The following is a 22712-nucleotide window of genomic DNA, read 5'->3' on the forward strand; positions in this document are numbered from 1 at the left end:
ACTTATAGGTCAGAACATTAATAATATACGTGTGCTTGAAAAACTCTGATATCAATGTATATGCTCACTATATAGAAATAAGCTGTCATTATAATAGCTTCCCCACTGTCTGACAATCGACAGGGGTTATAACTACATGGAGCACAGTACGTCCCTGGTGGATACCTACTGTATAACACCATATCATTTGCACAGCAATAACCTGTCATTATAATAGCTTCCCTATTGATTGATAATCGACAGGGGTTACAGCCATTTTGAGCATCATACTAACAAATAGCATATCACTTGTATAGCATATCATTTAAGAAATTGTACTATTTGAACAACTGAGAGGGTGCACCTAAACAATTCAATTAACAGGGGCAGTACGCACTGTATTACTGGTGACCAAAGGATACATGGCCAATTAAGTCAGAGTATGCGCCCGTAAGATGCAATCATCAGTCCACACTATACAGTCAATGCAATATTATTTTAAAGCATAGTGAATTGTGATCTATCTTAATTAAAGCAAGTAGGTTTCCTCCTGAAAGTAAAGCTTCTAATTCAGTAGTGTTATTGATATTGGATGGCCCATTGAAGTTCATTCAATATACTGCTTCTATTAGCATATATTACATGTATAGCACTATACTTCTAGCCATCATATAGGGGGAGATTTATATATATATATATATATATATATATATATATATATATATATATATATATCTAATATAGATCATTTAGTGCACTTTCCAAGTGCTTAATTAATTGCAACCACAATTTGTGTACCTTTTTAAAGGGGTTCTTCAGCCACTTATTACACATATACAATTTCATGATATTAACATAATGCGTAGTATAGCCTAATATACATTTATTCAAGGGGATTTCTTCATTAGAAGATACAGTAGATCTCTAAAGGTATAATGATACAGTTTGGATACAAGGAGAGAGCCTGTTTACTATTAGCAACATTTGTATCATTTATATTACTCTTGACAACATTGGACAATAACATGGATATTACTGGCTATGACTGCACTATCTAATAAAACAACTGTGTAACATAGGGGTGGGCAACAGGCGGCCCGCGGGCCGGATGCGGCCAGCGGACCGATCGTGCCTGGCCCGCTGTGCCCCATTAGAGTGCAATGACAAGCGGCCCGACAGGCCGCTTGTCATTGCACTGTTCTCAGACGAGGCGCCGCTGAGGAAATCCCGGTCACGTCACAAGGTCAGCTGACCGGGATTTCCTCTGTTACCAAGCTCGCTGGGCGGCACGGGGGGCGGGCACTGCGCTTGGCGGCTGAGTGAGGAGAAGAAGCAGCGGCCAGCGAGCGGGAGCAATAGGCCACATCAGCAGTGACTCCAGGCGGCATCATCGGACAGCGGGGATCGTCTGCCACTGTGACGAACAGGTAAACCCCCTGTCCTGCCAGCCCTGGATCACTGCTTAAGCTGCCATATAGGTTTAGGGGTGGGGAGGCAGCGGAGTTAAAAACTACAATATGGGTTTAGGGGAGGGAGGGGATAGGGGGGTAGGGACTGTCTGCCGTAATGTGTAAAAAAGGGTGATGCTGTCTGCCGTAATGTGTAAAAAGGGGGATGATATCTGCCATAATGTGTAAAAACGGAGGCACTGTCTGCTGTAATGTGTAAAAAGGGGGACGATGTCTGCCGTAATGTGTAAAAAGGGGACGCAGTCTGCCGTAATGTGTAAAAAGTGGACGCAGTCTGCCGTAATGTGTAAAAAGGGGGACAATGTCTGCCGTAATGTATAAAAAGGGGACGCAGTCTGCCGTAATGTGTAAAAAGTGGACGCAGTCTGCCGTAATGTGTAAAAAGGGGGACAATGTCTGCCGTAATGTGTAAAAACGGGGCCGCTGTCTGCTGTAATGTGTAAAAAGGGGGATGATGTCTGCCGTAATGTGTAAAAAGTGGACGCAGTCTGCTGTAATGTGTAAAAAGGGGAACAATGTCTGCCGTAATGTGTAAAAACGGGGGCGCTGTCTGCTGTAATGTGTAAAAAGGGGGACAATGTCTGCCGTAATGTGTAAAAAGGGGACGCTATCTGCCGTAATGTGTAAAAAAAAGGACTCTTTTTGAGTATTTTGTGTGTGGCCCTCGAATATTCGTTGGAAGTGTTAAGCGGCCCCCCAGCTGAAATAATTGCCCACCCCTGGTGTAACAGCTTGGGCACTTTACAATCTGTAGGAATTATTTTCCTTAAATAGGTAATTGATTATATAACAATGCCCAAGCATATCTAAGCTGAAATTGTATTATTTGAGCAGGTTTGTGACAGGTCTATCATAGAATAGACCATTTACTACCAATATACAGTATATATTCTAAATATTAGGTTCAAACACATATATATTGGGGTGTACTCCACAGACATAATTTACATATTCATCAAATAAAAGATGACACACGTCTTTGTTTTTAATAGCCTTTATTATTTTTCACTAGGACAGAGAATTAAATTTTTTCTTTTTTGTCCATTTTTTCCCCATCACATTTATTAATTCTTTCGTTGTTTTTATATATTTCACTTTTTATGACCTTATAATAGGTCATAATAATACTTCATATGGGATATCAAATAAAGTACATTCATTCCATGTGGGTATTGGTAATGTATTATTAAATATAGTGTTCATCAACAAATTTATCGATATAAATTCTATATGTATATGAATGGGATTGAGTGCACCCAGATAAACTGATCCCTGTTCCTCACCTTTTTTGGGTCTCTGACATTATCTGCAATTTCTTGCAACACCATGTGCAGCTTTGTGGATTGAATTTACACCTTTGATTTTGCCAATTTTGTATATGGATTGCCATAAATACCCAACTGCATATGCATCGCAAACACTGCAGTGAGCGTATTGTTTTAATTTCTGGGTGGCAGCTATCTGTGCAATTCTTTGCAATTGAGTTTGTAAAAATTGCACTTTTAGTAGCAATAGCGATCTGTGCTGAATTAGGTCCTTGGAGCAGAATTTTGTTCTTTTCACATTATTTTATTAAAAATAATTTTGATATGCCTGTAAGCACTGTACACAAATATACTGTGTAAGTGTAAATATAAAGATTGTTGTATACTTACGGTACAGTTATTTTAGGAAACTTCTGCATGTCATTTTCTGACATTTCCTGTAACAAAAAAGAAAAATGTACATGATGTGCTGCTTTACAAACTCCATAATTTTGTATAAATATGAATTTAACTTTTGGCAGAAAGAATGAATTAATATTTCCCTGGGCAGTACATAACCTTGCTTCAAGCAAAGGGAAACACGGTTACATGTTTTAGTCTTCACAAAAGAAATTCAAGGGCTTGTCTAGGTGCACACAGGTGAAAATAGCAGCCCAACTACGCCACAAAGTATACAAATCAATATAAATATACAAACCAAACTTATAAAAAAAAGTCTGAATTTTTCTCCTCCTGACTTCTGTGTTGATGCTTGAAATTCTTTCTGTCATTAGTGTTTGGGCATAACAATAATATAAAAAGCTAAACTTGTAGTATCTATTTTTCTTCACCACTAGGTCACCAATAATGTACTTTACACAGGATCATGTTCCTCAGTAGACAGACACCTTCTGTAACTAGGGGCGAATTTAGGGGTGAGGGCGCCCCTAGGCACAATAGTAATGGCCGAAACCGTACCCCTCCCCCCCCCCCCCCCCTTCCCCATACACATACACCTAATTTTATTGTTTTTATTGATTGGCTATAAGCCCTCAGGTTAATAGAATAATTAAAAATTCAGTATGACTTATTTTTTTATTACTATACTGTATGTATACATACTGTATTTACTAAGTAGAACAGCTTATAGGGGTAATATGTGCGTATCCTACCCATTTCCAATCCATTCAAGATGGCATATGGTACAGTACATTGGAAATAATTAGCAGTTACTGGCACATTTCAGGTTGACAGTACCAACACAAGCATCCACAAGCATCCAACTGACGCCCCCAAACCAGTGCCGCCACTAGTACTATCAATAGAAAACAATCCAACACAGAGATTTCCTGAGAATCGTGTATACAATATCATTGCTCTAAAGTAGTTACCAAACAGCAAAGTAAAAAAAATGAAAACCATGTGTAAAATAGCAACTACAGACATTGATGTCCCCTACACAAGTGCACATGCACCCATTGGCCAGTCTGTACCTCCCTCCTGGGGGCCCTGGGTCACTGATGACTGGCACTTTGTGCCCATGTAAAGCCCCGATCAATCAGCCATTTTGTCATGATGCAGCTCCCCAAATTCTCCCCTATCACAAAATTCCGTACCTGCGTAGTACATTGTGGAATACTTTGGGGACACACAATTAAGTATTGACCAGGTTACAGTGCTGGTCGAATAAAGTGTGAGTCAGAGTGCGGGTTACAGTGCAGGTTGGATACAAAGCGAGTCGGATACAATGCAGGTTACAGTGTGGGTCAGATACAGTGCAGGTGGATACAAGACAGGTCGGATACAGTGTAGGTGGAATTCATTGCAGGTTGTATATATAGGGGGTAATTCCAAGTTGATCGCAGCAGGATTTTTGATAGCAATTGGGCAAATCCATGTGCACTGCAGGGGAGGCAGATATAACATGTGCAGAGAGAGTTAGATTTGGGTGGGGTGTGTTCAATCTGCAATCTAATTTGCAGTGTAAATATAAAGCAGCAAGTATTTACCCTGCACAGAAATAAAATAACCCACCCAAATCTAACTCATTCAGCACATGTTATATCTGCCTCCCCTGCAGTGCAGATGGTTTTGCCCAATTGCTAAAAAAAATCCTGCTGCGATCAACTTGGAATTACCCCCTATGTAGTTTCACACAAGGCCTTATCAGTCGCACTGCTGACTGCAGAGTGATTAACAGGAAGTGGGTGTTTCTGGGTGTCAACTGACCATTTTCAGGGAGTGAGTGAAAAAAAGCAGGCGTGTCAAATAAAAGCGCAGGCGTGACTGGTGAAACGTGTATATGGGGTGAACTAACAGCACCAAAGGCGTGACAGGTGTGACTGGTGAAACGTAGGCATGGCTGGCCGAATGCAGGGCGTGTTCGTGATGTCAAAACTGGAACTAAATAGTCTGCAGTGATCGTAAGTTAGGAGTAGGTCTGGAGCTACACAGAAACTGCACAAAATTATTTTGTAGCCGCTGTGCGATCCTTTCGTTCGCACTTCTGCTAAGCTAAAATACACTCCCAGAGGGCGGCGACCTAGCGTTTGCACGCCTGCTAAAAGCAGCTAGCGAGCGAACAACTCGGAATGAGGGCCACAGTGCGGGTCGGATACAGTGTGGGTTGGATACAGTGCAGGTCGGATACAGTGCAGGATATAGTTGGGGTCGGATACAATGCAGGTCAGAGTGTGGGTTGGATACAGTGTAGGCTACAGTGCAGGTTCGATACAGTGCATGTTGCATACAGTGAGGGTTGGCAACAGTGCAAGGTCAGATACAGTGTGCGTCCGATACAGTGCGAGATACAGTGCAGGTCAGATACAGTACGGATTGCATACACTGTGAGTTGTACATATTGTGGGCCAGATACAGCATAGGCCGGATAAACTGCAGGTTATAGTGCAGATCAACTACAGTGTGGGCTGGATACAGCACAGGTCGGACACAGTGATCGCTGCAGTTTATCGCAGCGCAGCGACCGGGTTGGAACTGTGCATGCGCCAGCGCACTCATGCCGTACGGCCTAAGGTCGTCGTTCCCTAGCGATCGCCTCTGCCTGACTGAGGCAGAGGTGGACGCAGGGCAAAAGGGGTCGGCACGGAGGCATTTGCCCGCCGTTATGGGGGCGCAGTCTGGCCAACGCAGGCGTGGCTGGACCATGCGGGGGGTGGGCCACAGCGGCTGCGTGACATCACACGCAGCCGCTGCAACCAGGGGCAGCGACGATCAACTCCAGGCCAGCTGCAGGAGCTGCGCTGGCCGGGAGTTACTCCACAAGTTAAAAAGCATCGCCGCTGTGCGATGCCTTTGTACTTGGGGGGGGGGGGCAACTGACATGCGGGGCAGACTAGCCTTGTGCTGGGCATCCCCCCGCTTGTCTGGGAACGTGATCGCAGCTGTGCTGAATTTAGCACAGCTACGATCAACTCGGAATGACCCCCAGTGTGGGTTGGATACAGCACAGGTCGGCCACAGTGTGGGTTGGATACAGTGTGGGTTGGATACAGCACAGGTCGGCCACAGTGTGGGTTGGATACAGTGTGGGTCAAATACAATGCGGGTTGGATACAGTGTAGGTCGGATACAGCGCGGGTTTCAGTGCAGGTCAAATACAATGTGTATTGGATACAGTGTGGGTCAGATACAACACTGGTTACAGTGCAGGTCGGATACAGTGCAGGATAGATACACCAATAGTGCACTTACTGTGACAGAGGGTCCTCAGTGCAGGGTTCTCAGCAGTGTCTTCAGTGTGGTGGTGGTGCCAGCAATGTCGGCAATGCGGGAGTGCCGGAGGTGTCCTCAGTGCAGGAGTGCTGGCAGAGTCCTCAGTGCAGGAGTGTTGGCAATGCGGGAGTGCTTGAGGTGTCCTCAGTGCAGGAGTGCAGGGGTGCTGGCAGTGTGGGAGTGCCGGAAGTGTCCTCAGTGCAGGGGTGCTGGCAGTGCGGGAGGTGTTCTCAGTGCACGAGTGCTGGCAGTGTCCCCAATGCAGGGGTACCGGCAGTGTCGGCAGTACGGACAGTGCGGGGGTGCCGGCTGTGAGGGAGTGTCAGCAATGCGGACAGCGGCGCTATTGTCGTTGTGGGGGCATCCATCTTGGCCATTGTAGCCTATGGGGACACGCTAATTGGCTAAGAGTGTGACAGATTGCTCTCTCAGCCAATCAGCGCTCTTCCATAGGTTACTATGGAGACCTGTTCCTGAGGCAAAACCTCAGGATCCAACAGGTTTTGCCTCGACTGGGGATCCGGGCAGGCAGGGAGATCCGAGCTGTGGCTCAGATCGCTCCTGATCCCCTAGGTTCAGGGGGGTTTGGTTCTCTGAGAACAGAACCCGTTCATCCCTGCACAGAATTAAAATGGTTTTCACATGTTGCTTTTGGGAAGTGTGCATTGAGGTGCGATTTTTGTACGATTTTTGTGTGCTTTTGGTGTTGCTTTTGATGGAACTTAGTGAAATTTTTTTTTCCACATGTCAGTATATTGATTTTGTGTATCCCGACCACCCTGAGTAACCTGAAGGTTACTTAGAAGGCAGATCTCCTTGCAAATGATCCATTGGCTGTGTCTTCAGATGTACTAGCAATCACACAATCCAGTGGGAGGCATCTATTAACACAAGATGCCTCCTGCAGCATTAGCATATTTTACTGCATTCATCTATGACGCACCTTCCCATGTTTAGGAGGGAACCCCCGCAGGTTATGGATTTTTATTCAATGTGTTTTTAGTCACCCCAGCTAAAATGTAAAGCAGCCTAGTGTGCTATTGTTAGGTTTGAAGAAGTGAGTTAGCGCTTGGGAACTTGTTATTTTCAAATGCACACAATTAAAATTAGTTTAAGTTAGAGATGAGAGGGTTCGGTTCTCAGAGAACTGAACCCCCCCCGAACTTTGGCTTCCGAGTCCGGATCCGAGCCAGGCTCGGATCTTTCCTCTTGACTCGGAAACCCGAACTCTGCAAAACTTCATCATCCCGCTGTCGGATTCTCGCGGGATTTGGATTCCATATAAGGAGCCGTGCATCGCAGCCATTTTCAGTCCAGTCTCGGAGAGTGAGAGGACGTGTACTATTCAGTGTGCTCAGTCTCTGTTTATTCGGGAGGGAAAGTGGGGTGACAAGTGTTGTGCTGCTCAGTCCAGTCCATATAGCCAGTGTAGCTGTAAAGTGGTGCTGTGTTGTGCAGACCAGTCCAGTGTAGTCACTCAGTGTATTGTGCTGCATCAGTCCAGGCAATCACAGTGTTGGTGTTCTCTGCTGCCATATATCCAGTGTCCTGTGTCATCAGTAATTCCAGTGACGACATACGCTGCTGCTATATATATCCACTGCTGCAGTATAACAAATTACTTACAATTATATTATTATTAATAAAAAGCTGTTGGGCTGCATCAGACCAGTGACACTGTGTGTCCTGTGTCATCAGTAATTCCAGTGACGATATACGCTGCTGCTATATATATCCACTGCTGCAGTATAACAAATTACTTACAATTATATTATTATTAAAAAGCTGTTGGGCTGCATCAGACCAGTGGTAGTGTGTGTCCTGTGTCATAAGTAATTCCAGTGGTGATATATGCTGCTGCTATATATATCCACTGCTGCAGTATAACAAATTACTTACAATTATATTATTATTAAAAAGCTGTTGGGCTGCATCAGACCAGTGGTAGTGTGTGTCCTGTGTCATAAGTAATTCCAGTGGTGATATATGCTGCTGCTATATATATCCACTGCTGCAGTATAACAAATTACAATTATATTATTATTAAAAAGCTGTTGGGCTGCATCAGACCAGTGGTAGTGTGTGTCCTGTGTCATAAGTAATTCCAGTGGTGATATATGCTGCTGCTATATATATCCACTGCTGCAGTATAACAAATGACAATTATATTATTATTAAAAAGCTGTTGGGCTGCATCAGACCAGTGGTAGTGTGTGTCCTGTGTCATCAGTAATTCCAGTGGAGATATACGCTGCTGCTATATATCCACTGCTGCAGTATAACAATTATAACAACCTGTTAGGCTGCATCAGACCATTGGTAGTGTCCTTTGTCATCAGTAATTTCAGTCATTCCTGTGACGCATATTGTCTCTTATAACTCCCAAAAAATAATGGAGAACAAAAATTTTGAGGAGAAAATAGGGAAAGATCAAGAAGAACCACTTCCTCCTAGTGCTGAAGCTGCTGCTACTAGCCATGACCTAGACATTGAAATACCATCAACGTCGTCTGCCAAGGCCGATGCCCAGTGTGATGGTAGCAGGCGTGTAAAATCCAAAAAGCCAAAGTTCAGTAAAAAGAACCAAAAAAAGAAATTTAAATCGTCTGAGGAGAAACGTAAACTTTCCAATATGCCATTTACGACAAGGAGTGGCAAGGAACGGCTGAGGCCCTGGCCTATGTTCATGGCTATTCGTTCAGCTTCACATGACGATGGAAGCCCTCATCCTCCCGCTAGAAAAATTAAAAGAGTTAAGCTGGAAAGAGCACAGAAAAGAACTGTGTGCTCTGAGATGGTATCACAAATCCCCAAGGAGAGTTCAATTGTGTCGGCGGTTGTGATGCCTGACCTTCCCAACACTGGATGGGAAGAGGTGGCTCCTTCCACCATTTGCACACCCCCTGCAAGTGCTGGAAGGAGCACACACAGTCCAGTTCCTGATATTCAACTTGAAGATGTCACTGTTGAAGTACATCAGGATGAGGATATGGGTGTTGCTGGCGCTGAGGAGGAAGTTGACGATGAGGATTCTGATGGTGATGTGGTTTGTTTAAGTCATGCACCTGTTGTCCTTGGGACGAAGAAGCACATTGTGATGCCTGGGCAAACTACCAAAAAAGCCACCTCTTCGGTGTGGAATTATTTCTCCTCAAATCCGGACAACAGGTGTCAAGCCATCTGTTGCCTCTGTCAATCTGTAATAAGAAGGGGTAAGGATGTTAACCACCTAGGAACATCCTCCATTATACGTCACCTGCTCACATTCATCAGAATTCACTTTGAAGTTCAGAAACTTTGGGTAAGAGCGTAAGCAGTCCACTGACACCTAAATCCCTTCTTCCTCCTGTACCAAAGCTCCTGCAAGACACACCCCCAACTCCCTCAATGTCAACTTCCTTCTCAGTCAGGAACGTCCATAGTCCTACAGGCCATGTCACTGTCAAGACTGAGGAGTCCTCTCCTAACCGGGATTCCTCCGTAGGATCCTTGAGTGGTACGCCTGCTGTTGCTGCCGCTGCTGTTGTTGCTGCTGGGAGTTGATCGTCATCCCAGAGGGGAAGTCGGAAGACCACTTGTACTACTTCCAGTAAGCAAATGACTGTCCAACAGTCCTTTGTGAGGAAGATGAAATATGACAGCAGTCATCCTTTTGCAAAGAAGATAACTGAGGCCTTGACAGCTATGTTGGTGTTAGAGGTTTGTCTGGTATCCACCATTAGTTCAGAGTCACTTAAAGATTTGTTTGAGTTACTGTGGCCCGGTATCAATTCCCATCTATGTTCCACTTCTCTAGGCAGGCGATACCGAGAATGTACACAGATGTTAGAGTCACCAGTGTCCTACAAAATGCGGTTGTATCAACAGTGTCCACTTAACCACGGACATGTGGACAAGTGGAACAGGGCAGAATCAGGACTATATGACTGTAACAGCCCACTGGGTAGATGTATGGCCTCCCGCAGTGACACCAGTAGCAGCATCTTGCAAACGCCAACTCGTTCCTAGGCAGGCTACGCTTTGTATCACCGCTTTCCATAAGAGGCACACAGCTGACAACCTCTTACGGAAACTGAGGAACATCATCGCAGAATGGCTTACCCCAATTGGACTCTCCTGGGGATTTGTGATATCGGACAACGCCACCAATATTGTGCGTGCATTACATCTGGGAAAATTACAGCATGTCCCATGTTTTGCACATGCAATTAATTTGGTGGTGCAGAATTTTTTTTAAAATGAGAGGGGTGTGAAGGAGATGCTGTTGGTGGGCCGAAAAATTGCGGGCGACCTTCGGCATTCTTCCACTGCGTGTCGAAGACTGGAGCACCAGCAAACACTCCTGAACCTGCCCTGCCATCAACTGAAGCAAGAGGTGGTAACGAGGTGGAATTCAACAGTCTATATGCTTCAGAGGATGGAGGAGCAGCAAAAGGCCATTCAAGCCTACACAACCACCTACGATATAGGCAAAGGAGGGGTAATGCACCTGACTCAAGCACAGTGGAGAATGATTTCCATCTTGTGCAAGGTTCTCCAACCCTTTGATCTTGCCACACGTGAAGTCAGTTCAGACATTGCCAGCTTGAGTCAGGTCATTCCCCTCATCAGGCTTTTGCAGAAGCAGCTCGATAAATTGAAGGAGGAGCTAAGACGGAGCGATTCCGCAAAGTATGTGGGACTTGTGGATGGAGCCCTTCATTCGCTTTGCCAGGATTCAAGGGTGGTCAAGCTGTTGAAATCAGAGCACTACATTTTGGCCACCGTGCTCGATCCTAGGTTTAAAGCCTACGTTGTATCTCTCTTTCCAGCAGACACAAGTGTGCAGAGGTTCAAAGACCTGCTGGTTAGTAAATTGTCAACTCAAGCGGAACGTGACCCGTCAACAGCCCCTCCTTCAATTTCTCCCACCACTGGGGCTGCAAGGAAAAGGATAAAATTTCCTAGCCCACTTGCTGGCAGTGATGCAGGGAAGTCAGGAGTGAAAGCTGACATCTGGTCCGGACTGAAGGACCTGCCAACGATTACTGACAAGTCTGTCACTGCATATGATGCTGTCACCATTGAAAGAATGGTGGATGATTTTATCGGTGACAGCATACAAGTAGGCATGTCAGACAGTCCGTACGTATACTGGCAGGAAAAAGAGGCAATTTGGAGGCCCTTGCACAAACTGGCTTTATTTTACCTAAGTTGTACCCCCTCCAGTGTGTACTTCGAAAGAGTGTTTAGTGCAGCCGGTAACCTTGTCAGCGATTTGCGTAGGAGGTTACTTCCACAAAATGTGGAGAAGATGATGTTCATCAAAATTAATTATAAAGTCTTCCGGGAAGATCTTTACCAGCAATTGCCTCCAGAACGTACACAGGAACCTGTGATGGTGGATTCCAGTGGGGACGAATTAATACTCAGTGAGGAGAATGTACTAGGTGAAAGGGGTGAGGAATCGGAGGATGATGATGAGGTGGACATCTTGCCTCTATAGAGCCAGTTTGTGCAAGGAGAGATTTATTGCTTCTTTTTTGGCGGGGGCCCAAACAAACCAGTAATTTCAGCCACAGTCGTATGGCAGACCCTGTCGCTGGAATGGTTGGTTTGTTAAAGTGTGCATGTCCTGTTTATACAACATAAGGGTGGGTGGGAGGGCCCAAGGACAATTCCATCTTGCACCTCTTTTTCTTCTTTGCATCATGTGCTGTTTGGGGACTAGTTTTTGTTTGTGCCATCCTGTCTGTAACTGCAGTGCCACTCCTAGATGGGCCAGGTGTTTGCGTCGCACATTTGTGTCGCTTAGCTTGGCCATCCAGCTACCTAATTGCACCTCTTTTTCTTCTTTGCATCATGTACTGTTTGGGGCCTTTTTTTTTTATATGTCTGCCACTGCAGTGCCACGCCTAGATGGGCCTAATTGTTTGTGTCGCTTGGCTTAGTCATTCATCTACCTCATTGCAATTATTTTTCTTCTTTGCATCATGTGCTGTTTGGGGACTAGTTTTTGAATACTGCCATCCTGTCTGCAACTGCAGTGCCACTCCTAGATTGGCCAGGTGTTTGTGCCGCACACTTGTGTCACTTAGCTTAATCATACAGCCACCTCGTGCAGCTTTTAGGCCTTAAAACAATATTGTGAGGTGTGAGGTGTTCAGAATAGACTGGAAATGAGTGGAAATGATTGTTATTGAGGTTAATAATACTGTAGGAGCAAAATTACCCCCAAATTCTGTGATTTTAGCTGTTTTCATGTTTCCCCCCCCAAAAATCATCCAGATCCAAAACCAAAACCAAAACACGAAAGGGTGGTTTTGGCAAAACGAAGCAAAAACCAAAACACAAAAATGGAATTAGAACCAAAACCAAAACACGAAAAGTGCCAGCAGCACATCTCTAGTTTAAGTGAGTATTGATGATTAGAGATCCTGCACTGTGTCACAGCTAGGGTTGTTTGTGAATCTGGAATAGGTTGGGCTGCTGGGTTTTGGCTTCTGATCGTAGGATGGAATTTGGCTGGCTTGATATCATACTTGCCTACTCTCCCGGAATGGCCGGGAGGCTCCCGAAAATCGGGTGACCCTCCCGGCCCCCCAGAAGAGCAGGCAAGTCTCCCAATTCTTCGGGTTGCCCCTGCCCATCCGCTCACTTAGTGTGTAAAGTGGGCGGGCCGGGCAGCCGATGACACGTTTCTTGCTGAATCGCGTCATCATAGCCACGCCCCCTGCAGTATAATGCCAGTGATCGTGGCATTACAGAGCGGGGGAGGGTGTGGCTTACAGGAGGTGCTGATGTAACCCCATACCGCCTCCGCCCCACCTCCAGTTTACCCACTCCTCATGTCACAGCCCTCCCCTGCCCTCCTGCTGAGCTGGCCTGGTTGCTCTCTCCCGGAGAGAGCAGCCAGAATGTCGGCATGTATGCATAATATACAGTAGGATTTACTCATTCATAGACATGGCAGTTTGGCAATGTTGGAACACCTGACTGGGTGCTGTTTCAGGTGAACGGAGTTGGTGATGTAGTACCAGCTATATAGGAAACTGGAACAGTGGGGTGATGAGTTACCAATGCAATAGAATAGCTGGGAAGTTCATAACACTAAGGGTTCACAATCACTGGGATAATTAACCAGTGAATCTGTAAATGCTGCAACGGATTTGCAGGAGCAGCTTTACAGGAACGCTGGGATAGGCTCTACCAGTAAATTGGGCAATGCTGCAATGGATTGCAGGAGCATCTTTACAGGAATTTTGGGATAGGCTGAACCAGTAAGATGAGTAATGCTGCAATGGATTGCAGGAGCAGTTCTTCAGGAACACAGGGATAGGGTCTACCAGTGAATTAGAAATGCTGCAAGGGAGATGCAGGGGCAGCTCTTCAGGAATGTTGGGATACGATGTACCAGCAAATTAAAAATGCTGAAATGGAGTTGCAGGGACAGCTCTTCAGGATTACTGGGATTGGCTGTAGCGGTAAATCTGGATATGCTGCGATGATGAACTGAGCAATCCTTCAGGATCACTGGGATTAGCTGTATCGTTGAATCTGGATATGAGCGATAAAGAATTGAGCAGCTATTCAGGATCACTGGGATTGGCTGTACTAGTGAGTCTGGATATGCTGCAATGATGAACTGGGCAGCCCTTCAGGATCACTGGGATTGGCTGTACCAGTGAATCTGGATATGCTGCAATGATGAACTGATCAGCCCTTCAGGATCACTGGGATTAGCTGTACCAATGAATCAGGATATGCTGCAACACTGAGCTGTGCAGCTGAACTGGATAGCTCAGTAAGCCAGGGAGTGCTGGTGATGGAAACTGCACTTGTCTTAAATTCAACATGAGAGTCTGGAGCTCACAACAGGTTGATAGACAACAAAGCACTGGCAATTTGCCTGTGCTGGGATTCAGGATTTATACCCCTGGCTTGCTGCTGATTGGTGGTGATGATCACATGACTGAGAAATGGTTTCTGATTGGACTCTGGGCGGTCAGCTGATCAGAACTGTCATGTCGCTGTCTTTGACTGGTTTAGTAGGGAACCGCCAGCATGGAGTGGGCAGTGTAGACTGACAATAGCAGCCCGCCAGGCCTAGGAGTGCCGCTAATGGAGACACAGCGCAGGTAAGAGAGAGTGTGGCTGAGGAGTGCTGAATCCCTCCGTTTTGTGACGCACGGTACTGAATGGCTATAATTGGAGCTAGTTTCCTATTACAATGTAATATAGGAGGGATATATATATATATATATATATATATATATACTGTATATATATATATACACACACACACAGCGTTTTAAATTGATATATAGATATATATATATATCTATATCTATATCTATATCAAACAAATACTCTCCCTCTGCGCTAACTGGTATATTTAGTAAGGACTGTCACCTTAAATAAAACCAGGGGAAATTTAATGAAGGCAGCCTGATTCAACTAAGTCCCCTGTTAGACGGAACTAGAAATAGAAATATACAACAATAGGAGAATCGGCGCCAGGGGGTCGTATCAACACCCAATTTTTTAAGGGTTAAAAAATTGGGTGTTGATACGACCCCCTGGCGCCGATTCTCCTATTGTTATATATATATATATATATATATATATAGATATATATATATATATATATATATATATATATATATATATAGATATAGAAAGAAATTGGAGCACTCACCAGTCTCAATACTCAAATATGCACCAGATTTATTTATATTGACAGCATAATTCAGCTGTGCCTCACAGCCTATGTGGTAACAAGTGTACCTTCCAGCATACAGGGTATCTATGCTGGAAGGTACACTTGTTACCACATAGGCTGTGAGGCACAGCTGAATTATGCTGTCAATATAAATAAATCTGGTGCATATTTGAGTATTGAGACTGGTGAGTGCTCCAATTTCTTTCTATATACAATTGGATGTTCGTGAGAACTTCTTTGGATGACACCCCAGCGGATGGACTATGATCAAAACGTGAGTGCGACCCATATACCTATATATATATATATATATATATATATATATATATATAAAATCACTTACACCTTCAGAGTAATGATGTCACGTCTGCAAACCAGACTTGGAACACTGTCACAGTGAGTCATGTGATGCAAGTCACATCAATGTTACATAAATATAAGTGTCTATATGAATTAGATCTGCAGGAAAGGAATTTTGACAAAAAATTGTGGCTTGATGAGTCATAGGATGACATCCTTGGAACTTGTAAGCGATAGTGTTGGAGGGTGAACAGTGTTCTTGCTTAGGGCCACGCAATTCTAGGGATAATATTATAATAGACAGAGTGAGACTGGCTCACCGGGCTATTGCTGGGATCTGCTGGCAATCTGTGAATTACTGGATGTACAATCAGTATGGCCATACCTCCCAACATGACCCTCTCCAGGAGGGACAAAATGCTCTGCTCCTGAACTTCCCTCTTAATGTATGATTGCCAGCACCTGTGCTGAAACGCCATTCTTATCCATTACCTGTTCAACACAGGTACTGGTAATCATAAATTATGAGAAAAGTCCAGGAGCAGAGCATTGTGTCCCTCCTGGAGAGGGTCATGTTGGGAGGTATGAGTATGAGTGCGGTGGGGTGGGGCAGGTGAGGCAGAGCCTTTCCTGTCATACTAACTTTTGCGCCAGAGTTTTGACTGTATAGAGTATATGAAAAATACAAAGAATATATTAGAAATGTATTCTTTGGGGTAAATTTACTAAGATGGGAGTTCTATTTAAGATGGGATGTTGCCCATAGCAACCAATCAGAGTCTACTTCTCATTTATCTAGCACCTTCTAGAAGATAATACCTGGAATCTGATTGGTTGCTATTGGCAACATCCCATCTTAAATTGAACTCCCATCTTAGTAAATTTACCCCTTTGTGTTATTGTAATCTTTTTTATAGTCAAAACTCTGTAGTAAAAAGTCTATGGCAGGTGAGGCAGTGCCCCCCTTGCCTCTATTTTCCGCACATCTCTGATCAAAACTCACCAAACTTCCATGAGTTTATACTGCTTAACCTTTGCATAATGCCCACATGAACCCTTTTGCTCATATACAGTATTGTGTGTAAATCTGGCTCTGTTACTAGCCAGTGCCTCCTAAGCCATTTACCTCACTGCACATCCCTGGCACTGAAGTCACTATCATAATGTTTATTATAGGTGTGAGTCCAGCGAGTTGGCATTGCTTCTGTTAGTCAGTCTGACTGTATATAGGGGGTCATTCCAACCCGTTCGCACGCAGCGGTTCATTGCTGCAGTGCGAATGGGTCAGAACTGCGCATGCGCGGCGGCCGCATTGCGCAAGCGCATTGTTGCCGGGCGATGGTTGTCAACGGGCAGCGACCAGAAGAAAGAAGAAAGTGATCGCTAGCGCAATCGCAAGAAGACTGACAGCGGGGAGGAGTTCCGGGGTGGATACTCACCATTTTCCGGGCATAGAGATCCAAACGCAGACGCATCCAGGCGTTTGGAGGGCGGATGTCTGACGTCAATTCTGGGACCTTCATCGCTGAATCGATCAGGGTAAGTAACTGCAGGGCTAGTCTACTTCTGCACACAACTTTGTTAGCATAGCAGGGCTGCACAAGCGATCGCAGCCCTGCTATGCTAAAATACACTCCCCCATAGGCGGCGTCTAGTTGATTGCACGAGCAGCAAAAAGTTGCTACGTGCGATCAACTCGGAATGACCCCATAGGCCAGAATCAAAATGAAAGATTACCACAGTACCTCTGCACATTGAGTGGAAGTGCCTCCTTTACCCCCGATATTGTCTACCTCTGTTATTATGCACTCAACATAATTTAGATAGAGTAGCATGAGATGGTGAGTTACAGTACCAGTTGGTTTTACCTATGGGCTGCAGGACTGTAGAGCCTCCAGGTAAAATCTGCCACTCACCTTATTGTCCCTCCGGGACTGCCAGACCGGGCTGCTATAGGCAGAGAGCTGGCTTCCTGTAGGAAGACTGCTCCCTGCCTTTTCAGCCCTAGCTGGCTTCTATGAGTTGCAGCCAATCCAGTCCATAGAAAATAAGATTTTACTCACCGGTAAATCTATTTCTCGTAGTCCGTAGTGGATGCTGGGGACTTCGTAAGGACCATGGGGATTAGCGGCTCCGCAGGAGACTGGGCACAACTAAAGAAAGCTTTAGGACTACCTGGTGTGCACTGGCTCCTCCCACTAAGACCCTCCTCCAGACCTCAGTTAGGATACTGTACCCGGAAGAGCTGACACAATAAGGAAGGATTTTGAATCCCGGGTAAGACTCATACCAGCCACACCAATCACACCGTATAACTCGTGATACTATACCCAGTTAACAGTATGATAACAACTGAGCCTCTCAACAGATGGCTCAACAATAACCCTTTAGTTAGGCAATAACTATATACAAGTATTGCAGACAATCCGCACTTGGGATGGGCGCCCAGCATCCACTACGGACTACGAGAAATAGATTTACCGGTGAGTAAAATCTTATTTTCTCTAACGTCCTAAGTGGATGCTGGGGACTCCGTAAGGACCATGGGGATTATACCAAAGCTCCCAAACGGGCGGGAGAGTGCGGATGACTCTGCAGCACCGAATGAGCAAACTCTAGGTCCTCCTCAGCCAGGGTATCAAACTTGTAGACTCTTGCAAGAGTGTTTGAACCCGACCAAGTAACAGCTCGGCAAATTTGTAAAGCCGAGACCCCTCGGGCAGCCGCCCAAGAAGAGCCCACTTTCCTCGTGGAATGGGCTTTCACAGATTTAGGGTGCGGCAGTCCAGCCGCAGAATGTGCAAGTTGAATCGTGCTACAGATCCAGCGAGCAATAGTCTGCTTAGAAGCAGGAGCACCCAGCTTGTTGGGTGCATACAGGATAAATAGCGAGTCAGTTTTCCTGACTCCAGCCGTCCTGGAAACATATACTTTTCAGGGCCCTGACTACGTCCAGAAACTTGGAATCCTCCAAGTCCCAAGTAGCCGCAGGCACCACAATAGGTTGGTTCACATGAAAAACTGCTACCACCTTAGAAAGGAATTGGGAACGAGTCCTCAATTCCGCCTTATCCATATAAAATACAGATAAGGGCTTTTGACAAAGCCGCCAATTCTGATACACGCCTGGCCGACGCCAAGGCCCACAGCATGACCACTTTCCACGTGAGGTATTGTAGCTCCACGGATTTAAGTGGCTCAACTCAATGCGACTTCAGGAAATCCAACACTACGTTGAGATCCCACGGTGCCACTGGAGGCACAAACGGGGGCTGACTATGCAGCACTCCCTTAACAAAAGTCTGAACTTCAGGCAGTGAAGCCAGTTCTATTTTGGAAGAAAATCGATAGAGCCGAAATCTGGACCTTAATGGAATCCAATTTTAGGCCCATAGTCACCTATGACTTGTAGGAAGTGCAGAAATCGACCTAGCTGAAATTCCTCCTTTGGGGCCTTACTGGCCTCACAGCACGCAACATATTTCCGCCATATGCGGTGATAATGGTTTGCGTTCACTTCTTTCCTAGCTTTAAATAGCGTAGGGATAACTTCCTCCGGAATGCCCTTTTCCTTCAGGATCCGGCGTTCAACCGCCATGCCGTCAAACGCAGCCGCGGTAAGTCTTGGAACAGACAGGGCCCCTGCTGCAGCAGGTCCTGTCTGAGCGGCAGAGGCCATGGGTCCTCTGAGATAATTTCTTGGAGTTCTGGGTACCAAGCTCTTCTTGGCCACCCGAAACAATGAGTATAGTTCTTACTCCTCTCCTTCTTATTATTCTCATTACCCTGGGTATGAGAGGCAGAGAAGGGAACACATACACCGACTGGTACACCCACGGTGTTACCAGAGCGTCCACAGCTATCGCCTGAGGATCCCTTGACCTGGCGCAATATCTTTGTAGCTTTTTGTTGAGGCGGGACGCCATCCTGTCCACCTGTGGCCTTTCCCCACGGTGTACAATCATTTGGAAGACTTCTGGATGAAGTCCCCACTCTCCCGGGTGGAGGTCGTGTCTGCTGAGAAAGTCTGCTTCTCAGTTGTCCACTCCGGGAATGAACACTGCTGACAGTGCTAACACATGATTTTCCGCCCATCGGAGAATCCTTGTGGCTTCTGCCATCGCCATCCTGCTTCTTGTGCCGCCCTGTCGGTTTACATGAGCGACCGCCGTGATATTGTCTGACTGGATCAGCACCGGCCGGTGTTGAAGCAGGGGTTTAGCCTGACTTAGGGCATTGTAAATGGCCCATAGTTCCAGAACATTTATGTGTAGGGAAGTCTCCTGACTTTTCCATAGGCCTTGGAAGTTTCTTCCCTGTGTGACTGCCCCCCAGCCTTGAAGGCTGGCATCCGTGGTCACCAGGACCCAGTCCTGTATGCCGAATCTGCGGCCCCCTAGAAGAGGAGCACTCTGCAGTCACCACCACAGTGACACCCTGGCCCTTGGAGACAGGGTTATCCGCCGATGCATCTGAGGATGCGACCCGGACCACTTGTCCAACAGATCCCACTGGAAGATCCTTGCATGGGACTTGGCGAATGGAAATTTTTCGTAAGAAGCTACCATCTTTCCCAAGGCTCGCGTGTATTGATGCACCGATACCTGTATTTGTATTAGGAGGTCTCCGTCTAGAGACGCCAACTCCTTGGACTTCTCCTCCGGGAGAAACCCTTTTTATCCTGTTCTGTGTCCAGAACCATAGCCAGGAACAGTAGATGCGTCGTAGGAACCAGCTGCGACTTTGGAATATTCAGAATCCAGCCGTGCTGTTGTAGCACTTCCCGAGATAGTGCTACTCCGACGAACAACTGCTCCCTGGACCTCGCCTTTATAAGGAGATTGTCCAAGTACGGGATAAGTACTTCGGCCATTACCTTGGTAAATACCCTCGGTGCCGGGGACAGACCAACGGCAACGTCTGGAATTGGTAATGACAATCCTGTACCACAATTTTGAGGTACACCTGGTGAAGAGGGTAAATAGGGACATGCAGGTAAGTCCAGTGATACCCTGAAATTTTCCAGGCTTGCAATAATCGCCCTGAGCGATTCCATTTTGAACTTGAACCTTCGTATATAAGTGTTCAAGGATTTCAATTTTAGAATGGGTCTCACCGAACCGTCTGGTTTCGGTACCACAATCATTTTGGAATAGTAACCCCGGCCTTGTTGAAGGAGGGGTACCTTGATTTCACCTGCTGGAAGTACAGCTTGTGAATTGCCGCCAGTACTACCTTTCTCCGAGGGCAGCAGGCAAGGCTGATGTGAGGCAACGGCGAGGGGGAGTCGTCTCGAACTCCAGCCTGTATCCCTGTGATACTACTTGCAGAACTTAGGGATCCACCTGTGGGCAAGCCCACTGGTCCCTGCAGTTCCCGAGACATGCCCCCACCGCACCTGTCTCCACCTGTGGAGCCCAAGCATCATGCGGTGGACTCAGAGGCAGCGAGGGAAGATATTTGATCCTGGGAACTGGCTGACTGGTGCAGCTTTTTCCTTCTTCCCTTGTCTCTGTGCAGAAAGGAAGCGCCTTTGACCCGCTTGCTTTTCTGAAGCCGAAAGGACTGTACCTGAAAATACGGTGCTTTCTTAGGCTTTTGTGAGGAAACCTGAGGTAAAAATTTTTCTTCCCAGCTGTTGCTGTGGATACGAGGTCCCAGAGACCATCCCCAAACAATTCCTCACCCTTATAAGGCAGAATCTCCATGTGCCTTTTAAAGGCAGCATCACCTGTCCACTGCCGGGTTTCTAATACCCTCCTGGCAGAATGGACATTGCATTAATTCTGGATGCCAGCCGGCAAATATCCCTCTGTGCATCCTTTATATATAAGACAACGGGGTAAATTTACTAAGAATCGTATTTTCCCGTTTGAGGTCAAAGTTCAATCACGAATGACATCGAAAGTGTAAATATGCAACTTTTTGAATTGATTACGACTAATTTACTAAGCTGCCGTATTCTGCATTTTCGGGTTTTCCGATGTCGATGTCATTCGTTTTTTTTGGCAGTGTTTTACGTGAGTGACTTGTAAAACACTGCCGACTTTAATACAATGAATCTCGGCCGGATCTGAGAGATCCGTGCTGGGCTTCATTGTGCACCTTGTAAAAAAAAAAAAAAAGTTTAAATGTAAAAAAAAAATTGCGTGGGGTCCCCCCTTCTAAGGCAAACCAGCCTCGGGCTCTTTGAGCTGATCCTGGTTGCAGAAATATGGGGAAAAAATGGACAGGGGTTCCCCCATATTTAAGCAACCAGCATCGGGCTCTGCGCCTGGTCCTGGTTCCAAAAATACGGGAGACAAAAAGCGTAGGGGTCCCCCGTATTTTTGAAACCAGCACCAGGCTCCACTAGCTGGACAGATAATGCCACAGCCGGGGGTCACTTTTATACAGTGCCTTGCGGCCGTGGCATCAAATATCCAACTAGTCACCCCTGGCCGGGGTACCCTGGGGGAGTGGGGACCCCTTCAATCAAGGGGTCCCCCCCCAGCCACCCAAGGGCCAGGGGTGAAGCCCGAGGCTGTCCCCCCCCATCCCCCAATGGGCTGCGGATGGGGGGCTGATAGCCTTTGTGAAAAGTGTTTGATATTGTTTTTAGTAGCAGTACTACAAGGCCCAGCAAGCCTCCCCCGCAAGCTGGTACTTGGAGAACCACAAGTACCAGCATGCAGCGGAAAAACGGGCCCGCTGGTACCTGTAGTACTACTACTAAAAAAATACCCCAATAAAGACATCACACACACCTTGAAAGTATAACTTTAATACATACATGCACACCAACATACATACATACTTACCTATGTTCCCACGCAGGTCGGTCCTCTTCTCCAGTAGAATCCATGGTGTACCTGTAGAAAAAATTATACTCACATAATCCATGGTTGAAGGCTCCTCTGCTTGTAATCCTTTTGTAATCCACGTACTTGAAAAAATAAAAAAACGGATACCCGACCACGAACTGAAAGGGGACCCATGTTTTCACATGGGACCCCTTTCCCCGAATGCCAGAAACCCACTCTGACTGATGTCTAAGTGGGTTTCTTCAGCCAATCAGGGAGCGCCACGTTGTGGCACCCTCCTGATCGGCTGTGTGCTCCTGTACTGTATGACAGGCGGCACACGGCAGTGTTACAATGTAGCGCCTATGCGCTCCATTGTAACCAATGGTGGGAACTTTCAGGTCAGCGGTTGACCGAAAGTGACCTCACCGCTGACCTGAAAGTTCCCACCATTGGTTACAATGGAGTGCATAGGCGCTACATTGTAACACTGCCGTGTGCCGCC

General features: G+C 46.1%; 1 protein-coding gene across 7 annotated transcripts in view; it reads right to left on the reverse strand.

Moving 5' to 3' along the window:
• LOC134933242 (lymphocyte cytosolic protein 2-like) overlaps nt 1-22712 on the reverse strand; it is an 881523-nt gene that overhangs the window by 737486 nt on the left and 121325 nt on the right. For all 7 annotated transcript variants that reach the window (XM_063928300.1, XM_063928301.1, XM_063928302.1 and 4 more), the window contains one exon: nt 3104-3150. In XM_063928300.1, coding sequence (XP_063784370.1) covers nt 3104-3150 — 47 coding nt within the window. The remainder of the gene's footprint in view (nt 1-3103; nt 3151-22712) is intronic.

Source organism: Pseudophryne corroboree, chromosome 6 (assembly GCF_028390025.1).
Source record: "Pseudophryne corroboree isolate aPseCor3 chromosome 6, aPseCor3.hap2, whole genome shotgun sequence".
In the NCBI taxonomy this organism is placed as follows: Eukaryota; Metazoa; Chordata; class Amphibia; order Anura; family Myobatrachidae; genus Pseudophryne; species Pseudophryne corroboree.